At 52.9% G+C, this 12741-nt stretch overlaps 3 protein-coding genes across 3 annotated transcripts; all 3 read right to left on the minus strand.

The window, feature by feature from the left end:
- Nucleotides 1-2816: 2816 nt before the first annotated feature.
- CC77DRAFT_1025958 (ATP-dependent protease La) lies at nucleotides 2817-6018 on the minus strand. The gene has a single exon (XM_018526164.1). The coding sequence runs from the start codon at nucleotides 5741-5743 to the stop codon at nucleotides 2957-2959; it is 2787 nt and encodes a 928-aa protein (XP_018379750.1). The 5' UTR covers nucleotides 5744-6018; the 3' UTR covers nucleotides 2817-2956.
- Nucleotides 6019-6670: 652 nt separating this feature from the next.
- CC77DRAFT_1067141 (phosphatidylethanolamine N-methyltransferas-like protein) lies at nucleotides 6671-10046 on the minus strand (the record flags this gene model as incomplete). Its single annotated transcript, XM_018528960.1, has 7 exons — nucleotides 6671-6727; nucleotides 6782-6872; nucleotides 6925-7892; nucleotides 8027-8984; nucleotides 9046-9117; nucleotides 9169-9754; nucleotides 9857-10046. 7 exons carry the CDS (start codon nucleotides 10044-10046, stop codon nucleotides 6671-6673), a joined length of 2922 nt encoding a protein of 973 aa, XP_018379751.1.
- A 453-nt stretch (nucleotides 10047-10499) lies between these two features.
- On the minus strand, nucleotides 10500-11878 carry CC77DRAFT_1025960 (hypothetical protein). Its single transcript, XM_018526165.1, has one exon. It carries the CDS (start codon nucleotides 11780-11782, stop codon nucleotides 10784-10786), a length of 999 nt encoding a protein of 332 aa, XP_018379752.1. The 5' UTR covers nucleotides 11783-11878; the 3' UTR covers nucleotides 10500-10783.
- Nucleotides 11879-12741: the final 863 nt, after the last annotated feature.

Genomic DNA, 12741 nt, shown 5'->3' on the forward strand with positions numbered 1-12741 from the left:
AAGCAGTAGCACACGACGGCTGCATGCATTCTGGCTGCAACCGAGCCTGCGTCGCTGTTTGGTGCCCACGGCTCGAGGTCTGCTGCGGGATCGCGGCGGAGCTGTCGCCCTTCTAGGCATCGATCGCTCTGCTTGCCAGCGGCCACCAATACCGAACAAGCACTTTGCCCGCTCCGCGGAGCATTTTGCCCGCATCCTGGGGCCCTCTCTCCACCAAGCTTCGACAGGGCTCAAGAGCCTCTGAAACCACCCATCAGCTCGACATAGCTGGCCATTGGAGTATGCAATCTACAGTGCTGTCTGTACTCATCGAAACAATTCCCCTCCCTCCCCCCACCTCGTGCAGTGTCAGGCACTACCCACACATCGCCCAAGCTTGTTTATCCAGCAAATGAGCGGCTGCCCGCCATATATATTGCATTTGTCTGCACCGCAGCGACTCAGCAAATCCATGCTCCATATCACATCGCCTCATCGCTTGCGTCGCACACGCGCCTGCCAAGAGGCACAGCGCCGTGGGCAATGCACTTGTAGATAGTCGGCTTGCTGTGCTGGCATGCGTCGACCTTTCTGCCATGACATGAACGAGAGCCAAGCAACGATGTCATCGACGCCCGCAAGAGGTAACTGCGTAGCACCGAGCATCTCGCCGCCGGCGGGTTTTGGGCATGTATGCAGCTCTACCCATGGGCCGGTTCGGGGCTTACGGCGGACAGTTGGAATGCCATGTCGAGCCTGACAACGACGAGTTTCCATGTGCAGCGACCCTCAGTGATGCGCTTCCGCGACGCAATTCACCGGTGGGGAAACTGGTGTAATCCTGGTCTGCCCGATGACCTGGACGGGTGGAGACAACGCCCCTCTTCGCCTACTCCGCTTGATCAATCGGCACCGTCAGCAAGCTTTCATTAGCAGCGATGCCGAACTTTAAACTTTACCTCCTCTATGGTTTCTGGGATCCTCGAGCAACCACACATGATTGCGCGACCTCACATGTTCTTCTTTTGCAGTCGGCGTGTACGGCGCATGCTTCTACCGGCAACTTCCGTTCGCCGACCCGGCATCTCCGCCGCGGCTGGCCGCCGTTGGGCATTGCGGCTACGTTATCGATCGCAGAATCCCAGTATTAAGATACATCGGCCCTTTCACGACGCGTACTAAACCTAGACGACTGCGACATCCCAATGCGACGTCAACACCGGATGGCATCTGGATGCTCGCAGCCGAAATTGCATCGCATGTAGGCGTGTCGCAAGATTAACCTTTGGTCTGGTAGAAAGACCATTATTGACTTTAGTTGAGGAACATGGATAGCACAGAAGCATACAGTATCACCGTCGAGGCACATAGAGCGGCCATGTGTCAACAACTACCCATGGCTTTGTGCCGCCATCATGACACTAGCAGCTTACACTAAATGCTTTTTGCGGCTCGATTCACTACTGCTATCACGTATTGGCGTGCCAAACCCCATCCGTCCAGAGGATATACACACTCAATCTCGCGTCGAATGACCACAATGGTATGCCCATCGAGCCGTGCAGCGTGCATCGAAAAAACATTTCTTGAATCTTTTGATCCCTGACCTTCGTTACCAAGTATTCTACGGTCCCTGAAACGCCACCCGTCACCCTGGTGGAAATGGGCCTTCGGATCCGAAGCATGAGTCAGTATTCTTGGCCAGAACACTGCTGTGGGAACAAGTTAGGGGCTGGGGTGTTGTCGGTCCCGTGCGTTGCACGTAGAGCTCAGTCCTCATCCGCCGCGCCTCCGCAGATTCCGTCTCTCCACTCTTTCCCGGCGTTTCGGGTTACTACGTCTGAGTGTCGCTGTCGTTTTGGGAAGCTGGTATAGTAGGATCGTCCATGGTTCTCCCAAATGAGAGGTCCCTGAGCCCGACGCTGCCGGAAAGGTGACGCGTGCTCGGCGCCGACTGATCTTGCTATAGATGCCTTGTAGAGCGGGTTTTCTTGTTTGAAGATGCAGGGAAATCGTTTAATCGACTAGCTTTGAGTAAATATCATACAGTAAGAACTATGTGTAGGGCCTGGCAAGCATCTCGAAAAGTGATAATAGCCGCAATGGCGATGCTAGAGCTCATGTCGTCATATTAGACTCAGATTGCGCCTATCGTACATGATCGACATCTGTAGAAATGGCGGCCACGTCTGCCCATCGTCGAATGTACGCTCTACATGAAGCCGCATATGGCCCAGTCCCAAGATTTCGATACCCGCCCGAAAGTCGCAGGAGGTTACAGAATAGGGCGTCAAGCCACAATCAATCAATTGGTCAATCAACCAACCAAGACTTCGGTAAGAACTTGAGAACAGAAGGAAGGAGCATAGATATGACAGTGATTACTATGCTTTTTCTAAAGGCTATACACCAAGACCTAGGTTTGCCCGGAGTTCTTGCTTTTGGGCGTGCCGCAACCATGTCTAGGTGCTGGCTTGCTGTTGGAGATCTCGGGCTAACCGTATACCCACTGAATGTGCACTGGCTGAAGGAAGGCGAACGAGATCATTTTCTGCTCGCTAGTTTTGAAAACCACAGTTTAAAGGTGGAGAGGTATGAAAAAATAAAATAAAATGAAGCCCAGAGAGACGCGCGTTTCGTACACTTGCACAGCCCGTTCAATGGGTCTAGACAGGAATACAGACCTCGGCCATTTCATTGTCTTGTGACATTTAATGTCTTTGTCATTGGCTCATGGAATGCAACCCGAGTTGAGCAAGGAAGGTGAGTTGAGAAAGAGGATTATACACATGAGTATTGAGTGACACGAGATGAGATGACGCCATTCTAACTCAACAAGACGAAAGTATGCGTGGGGGAGATGAGTACCAATGTTGATGTATTCAGATCAACAATAACGAATGCAACGCTAAATACAAAGTCCCCAAGCCAACTCCCCAAGCCCGTACAAGACCCATCACTCGTACAAGTCTGCAATCTACAATCTACTCTCCCATCCCCTCCTGCCATCTTCGCCCTCCCACCTCTCAGGCCAGACTTTGCCCAAAGCCTCCCAAATGTGGCCGACAAACTCGATCTTGAGACCCTGTGTAACTTCCAGCGGCAGATCCCTAGCATCCTTCCTGTTGCCCTCAGGTAGGAGCACTCGCTCGACGCCAGCTCTCAATGCGCCAATCAACTTCTCTTTGATACCGCCAACAGGCAGAACCTTCCCACGCAGCGAGATTTCACCAGTCATGGCGAGCGTAGGCGGGACAGGTTGGTTCGAGAAGAGGGAGATGAGTCCAATGGTGTGAGCAAGACCGGCACTAGGACCGTCTTTGGGAATAGCACCAGATGGACAGTGAACGTGGATGCTACGAGTCTTCATAATATCTTCGTCGTGGCTTGCACTCAGACCAAGGTCGAAAGCATGAGCCTTGACCCATGTCAACGCCACCTCTACACTCTCCTTGAGAACGTCACCCAGTTTTCCGGTTAGCTGAACGCGGCCGGAACCGGGCATATCTGCAATTTCGATGAAGAGGATCGATCCTTGGCCGCCGGTGCTATATGCGACTAGACCGGTGATGACACCTGGCCGCGAGGACTGCTCAGTGAGCTCTTCGGCGAACTTTTCAATGCCGAGCGTACTGTCAAGATCCTCGAGAGTGACGACAGGGGAGTAGGCCGCCAACGTGTTTGTATCTTTCGCCGTGGCGTACTCGACGGCCTTGGAACGGCAGACGGAACCGATTTCGCGTTCAAGATTCCGGACGCCGGATTCGCGTGTGTAGGATGTGATGATCTTGTCAAGCACGTCGGTGGGTATGCTCAGGTCCTCGTTGCGGAGACCATTGGTCGTGATCTGCTTAGGAATCAGGTGTCTTGAAGCGATGTGCCTCTTCTCAAGTGTGGTGTAACCAGAGAGCTGGATAGTCTCCATGCGGTCGAGCAGCGGTGGCGGAATAGTGTCGAGCGAGTTTGCGGTGGCGATGAAGAGGACCTTGGAGAGGTCGATGGGTATGTTGACATAGTGGTCTGTGAAAGTGTGGTTCTGCTCCGGATCGAGTACCTCAAGCATGGCTGCGCCGGGGTCGCCATTGTGGTTTGACATGCCCAGCTTGTCGATTTCATCGAGCAAGAAAACTGGATTTGCAACACCAACTTTCTTGAGTCCATTAACGATGAGACCGGGCATGGCAGCGACATAGGTTCTACGATGGCCGCGGATCTCTGCCTCATCGCGCACGCCACCAAGTGATATTCGGTGGAACTTGCGGCCAAGCGCAGTAGCAACTGATTTGGCCAGTGAAGTCTTTCCCGTTCCTGGCGGTCCAACAAGCAGCAGGATTGGGGACTTGTCGACCATGCGCTTCTTCTCCAACAGTCGCTGCCCGGCCTCTGAAGGCTCCTTTGCAACTTTGTCTTCTGGTTCCTGATCCTTGGCCTCATCCTCTCCCTCGGGTGTCTCGGCGAGGGCGCGGATCTGATCGTCGATGGTCCTATTTGCCTGCTCTTTGAGCTTGAGGACTGCTAGGTATTCCAATAGTCGCTTCTTGATCTTTTCAAGACCGTAATGGTCATCGTCGAGCTGCTTCTTCGCCTTGACCAGTGTTTGCGCGTCGAGCTGGTCGACAGTCGTCTTGGTCCATGGTATCTCGGCGAGATTCTCGAGGTAGTTCCTGCACACCTGGTATTCTGCTTGTGCTGGGTTCATCTTCTGCAACCTTGACAGCTCACGCTGAGCCACCTTATCGGCGTCTGGAGATAGCTTGGCGTCTTGTAGCCTCTTCTTCAGCTCGTCAATTTCGCTCGGTTCTTCTTCACCTGCCTGTTGTTGGCCGCCACCAGGGAAACCGGCAGGGAAACCAGCAGGCAGGCCACCGCCCATCTTGCCTCTCCTTGCTAGGGCTTCTTGCTGCAGCCGGCGCAGTGTGTCCATATCCAAGCTGCCGCCCTGTGTTTGTGTTGTGGTGACTGTCATGCGTGTGCTGCCCTGGATGCTGCTGATTTGGCGTTGGAGGATCTCGATGACCCTGTCAACTCTCTCCTTGACATCTACAGCTGCCAGCACGCGCAGCGTCTCCTCGTGTGTGCTCTCGACGACATTCGCCATGAAGTCGGCCAGCGCACCAGCCTCTGACAAGTCCTTGCGTGTGATGTACATTTCGAGCCTCCGGGCGACGATGGGCGAGAGCGTGACTTGTGGTGTGCGTGGGAGGATGGCGGAGAGGCGGACGAGGGCGAGCAGCTCGCGCGACAGCTGCTTGAGGAGGTTGAACTGGTTCAGGAGCTCTGCGCTCGCAATGTCGATGTACTCGTCGACAGCCATCAGCTCTCCCTCAAAGTAGGGCCTCTCCTGCACAACGTCGACAACCTGCACTCTCTCCAGGCCTTCGACGATCAGACTCAGATCGCCCTGCCGTCTGCCTTGCACGCCATTGACCTTGGCGACACAGGCATATCCAAAGATATCCTTTTTGGTCGCCTGCATCGGATCGCTCTCGTACACCGTCTTGTCCCCCTGGTGTCCATCGTCAATCAGCAACTGTCCGTCCGGGCCAAGCGTGTTGGAATTGAGCGGCACACAGGCCACTGTAATAGCCGCGTCTGGCTTCGCGGTAGGGCTGATGCTGTAAATCTTCGCGAGGATGGCGGCGACATCGGAGCGGTTGGTGATGGGGATCTTGAGTGTTGTGCCCGGGAGCACGGCGAGGGGCGACGCGAGCGGGATGAGTGGTAGCACCTTGGTGCTGGTCTTGGAGGAGCCTTTACCCATCATGAGGTGCTAACGATGGGTTGCTGGGTTGATACAAGGAACGTTGGAATCAAAGGGGCGCGATGTCGCGTGGTGACGTGCGGACCCGCTGGGATGCGGAAGGTGCGGACGCCCGAGCGATGTGAGGCTACGACACGTGCAGCGCGAAATAGAGAGATAGAGCACAACAATGCAACCTGAGAGTGAAAGCACGCCAGTCTGCTGCAGTTCCCCGTTGTGTTAACGTAGAGTTAAATCTGATGCGACGCCTATGTGTCCGGCGGAGGAGGCGCGATAGCTTCCAGAAGATGCTCTCACGGGCCAGACCGAGGTTAAACCAGCCGCTGCGAATCACGTTGACCGCGTCGCCATCCCCATCTGATAAGATCATCTCCGCATCTCGGTCGCCGCACGCCCAAACTGGGCAAAGAGTACGGTGAACAGCATGACGTTTAACCCTGCCCCGCATCTTATCTAAAACTTCTTATCCATGAATGGACTGGAATGCAAGATGAGTAACTTGTATGTGCGCAGCCGTTCTACTGCATCTCGTAGCTCAATTCACGTCTTGTCTAAGGTGCGATATTATTTCAACTAATATATTACTTTTACGCCCATGTACCCTACTACTCTACACTGGTACATCGCATCTATGCACAACTCCTCCTCAACCCCTCGTGCATATACAATGAACAACACCCGAAAACGCGTATCGTCACCTGCTTGCGCCAAGCTTAGCATACATCCACCCGTCCAGTCTTGACAAGCTCCATTGGAGATGTGAACGGCTCGCACGTGCTATCCTACCCGCTGTTCGCCAGACAGATGGGCCCATCCTCTAGAAGCCTTCCTCATCGGGGCAATGTTCAAGCTCGACTTCACATAGAGACAAAGAACCGACCGTGCTTCTTTCTGCATGAGCCAGTGGTGGCGGTACTGTCCAAGCAATCTTCACCCTAGTGTTGGGGTGTTCCTGCCGTGGGTAGCCGACGACATGCTGTAAGGGGCCTACCAGTACCATTAGTGACCTAGCCCCTTCGTCGTCGCTCGTGAGTGGCTCACCAAGACTTTCTTAGCATTCAGAATGCGCCAAGCAAGTCGACTGACTGTACCATCTGCCTGGACCACTTCAGGGGCAAATTCTATGCCAAACCTAGACATCATCAGTAATCTCTACAGGGTACGCACCAAGAGAGGAGACGTACATTTGGTGGACTGCAAATACTACCCGTCTCGCAAACTTCCCGTCTCTTTCAACTAGGCTACCAAAAGGCTCCTCGGGAGTAGATGGAGCGATTTCAGGGTCGTGGTCGAAGCAGTTCTGGATAATGGGTAGCAGGGTTTCTTCCACGGCACGTTGGATCGTGCCATTAGAATCCACCTCCACATCGTCCTCATCGAACCTTGGAATACGAATCTCGAAAGCTTGCGAGAGTGCCATTACGTGATGCCGACCGCCGTGGTGATAGCGGAACTCAAAGACACCAGTGGTCCACCAGAGCTTATCTCCGCGGAATTCTACCTCACCAGTGTAGCAATCAGACGATTCTTCGTCGGCGGCATTGGCAGGCAGGAGTTTATCAGAGACGAGAATGCCATCATCAGCTCGAGTCGAGTCAAAGACGTCTGGATTGGTGGCTATCCATCGCCCGTTAGAGCTGATGCGTGTAACGTCTCGGGATTGATTGTCGGCGACCATGTACAAGCCAATCCAGTCCTTCTTGCTGTGGTTGATAGGTGCTTGCCAACGAACTCTGATCGGAGCGCCGTACTCGAGGATGAGTGTCTTGAAGTCATTTGTACGAATCGCTGGGGTTCTTGCAAGTTCTCCTTCTCGACCACCATTCTTTTGTTGCTCTACCGTAGGCGGTGAGCGTGTACCTTCAACCTCGAGCTTGTACTGTTTGGAATCTAGACCAGATGGCTCCGATGAACGACCAGTGACAGGAATACGCGTTGGGTAAGACTTGAAAAGACTCGTTGTGTCCTTGACAAAAGCGTCGACATTGGCAGCCACTTTCGGTCTTGCACTATCCAAGAATTTCTCGATGAACTCCATGGTAGAGTTGAGATATTCATCGGCTGCTGATTGCCACTGGCGAACCGGGTCTGGTAGTGCTTGACGCACGGTTTTGCTGACACCAGACATTTCGCGTAAGTTTTGACCATACAACTACACATATTACAGTCAGTAAAGCTTGGACAGACAGATGGAACAAACTCGACATGTTGGCGATTTTCAGACGTCGTAACAACCTGCATAGGTGCGTGTAGTCGCCAGGCTACTCCAAAACATTTTGCACTCACCTTGATTACATGGGGCTTCTCGACGAACTGGAGAAACACGAGATTGAGAACATGTGCGGTCGTGGCAAGGTAGAAGATGGCCGGGTTCCAGGTGATCAGAGCTACCCCCCAGACACCAGCTAATCCAAGAACTCGCTCAGGATTGTTCAAGAAACGATAGATGCCAGAGTAAGTCAATGACCTTGAGGGTGGATCATAGAAAAAGTCCCCACAAAACCATCCAAACTCGCCAAGTGACTCGTAGATGCTCATGGCAACCCAGAGCTGGAGTACAATCATACCTGCACCAAGAACGTGGCGAAAGAGAGTAAGACCATTCAGGCCATCCGATGGGAGACTGTACATCTTCCATGCCACAGCGACGAAGCTTGCATGGCTCATGGTTGTACTCATATGGTACAGAGATTTCCATTGACGCCAAGCTTCCTCTTTGGTGTCGCCGTACTTGATGAAGTGTTTTGTCCAGTTCTTCTTCTTGGACTGACGATCCAGAATATAGCCCAATCCTAATGCGTACCAAAGCCGCCACCCGAATGCGTTGATGAAGAGGAATGTTCGCACCGGCCAGGTGTTGGGGGTCAGCGTAGCCAAGCAAAACATGTAGAACGAGAGCAATACTACCGTGAGATCAATGGATCGGTGGAAATCCGTATTAAGAGGCCCTACAATGTGGTGCGTTTGGGCAGGTTGGTGCTTGATGGGATCGAAGACTGGCTCGGAGAAGGCCACATCAGACTGGCTAGTTTTGGGTCGATCTTCCATAGCAAGATCCCCAGAATTATGGCGCGTACGGCGGGGTGGTGGGGGGTTGTACAAACGATTTATGTGAGGCTCCTCTACTATCGACAGGAAGGCAAATTGGGCTGCATGGGCGATGATGGAGATTGCTAGGACTTTGTAGCTCGCCATCATGAGGGCAATACCATAATACCCAGCATAGCCTATCGAGTACATTGGGCTTTGGATGGAGGCGGCGCGTTAGTGTCTTCTTCAACCAGAACCATGATGGGGCCTCTTACTGCGGTGCCATCTCAAAGACGCCATCAAACGTCAAACTTTGGTCGATGAGATAGAAGAAATCGCCCCAATACCTAAAAGTGGTGAGCCATGATTCCCAGGCGCTATACAAGTAAGGTGGTTACCAAGCAAAGTCCTTTACAACCCTGTGAGCGTCTAGCTTGACCCACAGGTTGAAAAGGAATAAGACAATACCAGTTGTCCATCGCAGGAGCCACAAGAAAAAGCTCTCCTGGGGGCGGTTGAAGCAGGCGAGGGCGAAAAGGCAGTACGACACGAAATCACACATGAGTATGAGGTCTACGACGCGCCTGAACACAAGCCACGTGTTGTACTCGAGCGGCGCCTCTTCAAACTTATAGTCGTTTGGGATCTTGGTCTCTAATTCCCGCTTCAAAAGCTTGTACAGCGCGGGACGTGGGTTCTTGCCTGATTCAGGCGTCTCGAAGATATGGCTTTGTTTTGCCCACAGGACGAGACGGTTGTGTTTAGACTGGCCATCGAGCAACCAGCCAATGCCAGCATTGTAACAGGCGCGCCAGAAGAGGAAGACGATTGCGAATACAGGTATGCGGGCGCTTTTGGGCAGTACGACGAAGGTCAAGATCAGGGCAGCAAGCACAGCGAGGACTGCTATATCGGACAGGTTCTTGGGTTGCGAGGGCGAGAGCAGCTGTGAGACCATGTCGTGAGTCTGTGGAACGATGAAGACTAGACGTATAGCGTCAGTAACAGCGGGTCCGAGTTTGGGTGGACGCGCCATGCATGCGTGATACTTGTTCTTGCGTGGGCACAGCACCAGATGGGACATACCTGTACCGTCTGGAGTTCTTCCATAGGTTCGTTTCTTGTTGTCATCTTTATGGTTCTTATCTTCTTGGTCATTCAGCTCCAGGACCTTTTGTTTAGCATCGTCTGCGTTGTTGAGATGCAGCGGCTTAGCCGACGGCCGCTCTCGTAGCTGGCCGTCGTCTCCCTTGGATCCATTGCTAACATCAGCCATGTTGGAGGAGATGAGGCAATTGAAAAGGTGTCGGTTCTTCCGGCGCGAACTGAGTGAGGGGCTCGCGGGTTATATTGCAGGGACGGCTATGGCGCGAGCTTGCCGCGACGCTATGCAAGCACTGCGCAGTGGGCTGCTGTATGAACTGCCGGGATGCAGTCGAGGTGGTTGTTGGGGCCACACAGCGCGGCTCCGGGCTCCGTCTCTTCTTGGACGAGAGAAAATCGCGCTTCTTCTGTGCGGACCAACCGTCATGCGCAGAGTGTTGAACTCTAGCTAGCGTGCGGATGTTGAACGTGTATGGGAGGGGAGTCGTCGTTCGCTTGTCTGCAAGGCAAGGCGCGCAAACACGGGTGTGCTGTTATGACGGCACAGTGTGGGGCAATCCGCTTCACCCAAAACGGCAGCGATGGGCCGAAGCCATCTGACATGTGGAAGCAACCAAAAATCTGCATTTTCAACACTACGTTGCAACAGGACGCAGCTTCCTTGCATCCTGCGCCCCAACGACTAAACACTGCGTCTTCCTTGCACCATGTTTGCCCGCCCATTCCTTCGCCCACGCTGCCTGCCGCCAGGCTGAAACTCAAACAGGTGTGATCGAGAGCGATCGAACGACATGGAAAAATGCGGATCGAGTGTACACAACGCGCCAATGAGGGTGGGACTCTACCAATACGACTAAGTGCCGTGGGGTATTATGAGACGTCTGCCTGACATGCCACCGTGTTCTCTCATCATAGAGAGCTTGTCCTAATCCTAAGATTTTTGCCTATAGTGAACTTGCTCGGCTTTTGCTGTGTTGTCCAGTTGGCCCCAGTCTGGATTTCAGGCTCCTCATCAATATCCGCAAGTGAACTCTGTCGTCGCACTGGACCAATGCCCGCGTCACTAACAATGCGTCTTTCCAGAAGCTCCAGCGCCTTTATCTTCAAAGTCGTGATCGCCATCGAAGAAGAGAGATGGAGTTGGGCTAATTGTTGATCGACAGCAACCCGCTGACTCATGTATATATGCTGAGGTTGAAAGATTGCAGCCTCGGCGCTCAACAAGGCGTGCGTTTGTGTGTTAGCCAACACCTGCTGTCTAGCCTTGATATTCTCCAAGGGCGGAACAGGAAAAGACTCCCTGAAGTTCTCAAGCATCGTCACACCAACATTGCCAACATTACCAATCTCCAAACGTTCGTCCGGAGCGACATCGTCTGCGAAGAGAGGGCTGTTGCTCTCCTTTTCGAAGGGCGAGAGTACCGTGTCATCTGTCCAGCCGTTCCAGCTCATCTCGGTAGGCTCAGTTTGCACATCTACTGGATACGAGCATTGCATCGAAATGGAAGCAATGTCCGGCATCGTTGATGAGATGGCTGTAGACGGCATTGAGATAGTCTCGGCCATGTAAATATTTGCTTTACAAGCCTGGAGATTGTTGAGGAAAGCCTGCTCGTCTCGTTCTCTGTGCTTGATCTCTTTCTCCAATTCACGCTTGCCCTGTTGGGTTTTCTTTCTCTTCTTCCGGGATAATGAGGAGTCTGTGACCAATCGTCGTTCAGTTCGAGCTTGCTTCTTGCGCAGAACTTGTAGATATGTAACACAATTGGCAAGACCGTCTTCTAGGACTTCCTTCTCGGATTGCAACTTGGAGATCCTGAAAGACCAACTGAGAGCTTCGTTGGCAGGGAAGATGTCATTGGTAGCGGTGACGCCCCACGGCTGGGAAGAAGCTTTGGTACAGTCCATGCCGCCGGTGGTACAGCCCTTACTGTTCCTCGAACCCGATAAGCAACAAGAGACAATGTGACTGTTGTTTGTGGTGCGAAGGCAAAGATGTTACGGATGCAGGCTTCGACACGGTTTGGCTAGGAGATTTGTTTTATCATAGGTGCTTGTAATGGCCATCGTAATGAAGACTAGCTACTTCAAGCGTGGGCTTGTTCAATACTGTCAAAAGGCTGAGTGCTGCCTCGGATCCCGGGAACGATAGATGCCATCGAGTCTCGAGCAGAGCAGTGGCGCAAAGTCTGGCTCTAGGCCAGAAGCGATTGGCAGCCAGATGATCGACTCGTGATAATTGTTCAGCGGAAAGTTTCGTGATCAAGGAACGAGACAAAGCCATGTGCCTTGGGACAATCAGAAAGGCTACTAAGGGTTGCGAGGAGGCTTGCAGCAGTCAGGCTCACTACTAGGCTTCTTCGGTGTGGGCGGCTCAGAGCACTTGGGCCGTCATATTGATCGTATTATCCGCCACGGAATGGAATAGTTTACACAGGTGCTGTTCGGTGTCTTCGCTAAGATGGCTTTAGATCTATGATTGATGAGTCTACCGAGCAGAAGAAGGTTTGGTAGCTGTTCGGATAGAATCATCCCAGCATCTTCAGCGTTTCAGAGGAAATACCGAGATGACCGACGATACTCGAATCATGTACGGCTTGAGCGGGGGGTGTTCGTATGGTCTTAGCGGTGGTGTTGTGATGTCTTATGCAAGGGTCAAGCCACGTTGTGATTCTGCATGTAATGCACAGCGTCGTTCAAGGCGACCACTCATCGGTGAGATAGCATGATTTCGGATGTGCGTGCATGAAAGGGAGTTCCGTAACAGCTGTTTGCACGGATGTATCATCAACACTCGTCTTAGAGAATCCCAAACCTTGGCAGATTCCGAGTGCTGAACGATATTGGAAGGGTGAGTATAGCGGGTC

Source organism: Alternaria alternata (assembly GCF_001642055.1).
Source record: "Alternaria alternata strain SRC1lrK2f unplaced genomic scaffold CC77scaffold_33, whole genome shotgun sequence".
NCBI lineage: Eukaryota > Fungi > Ascomycota > Dothideomycetes > Pleosporales > Pleosporaceae > Alternaria > Alternaria alternata.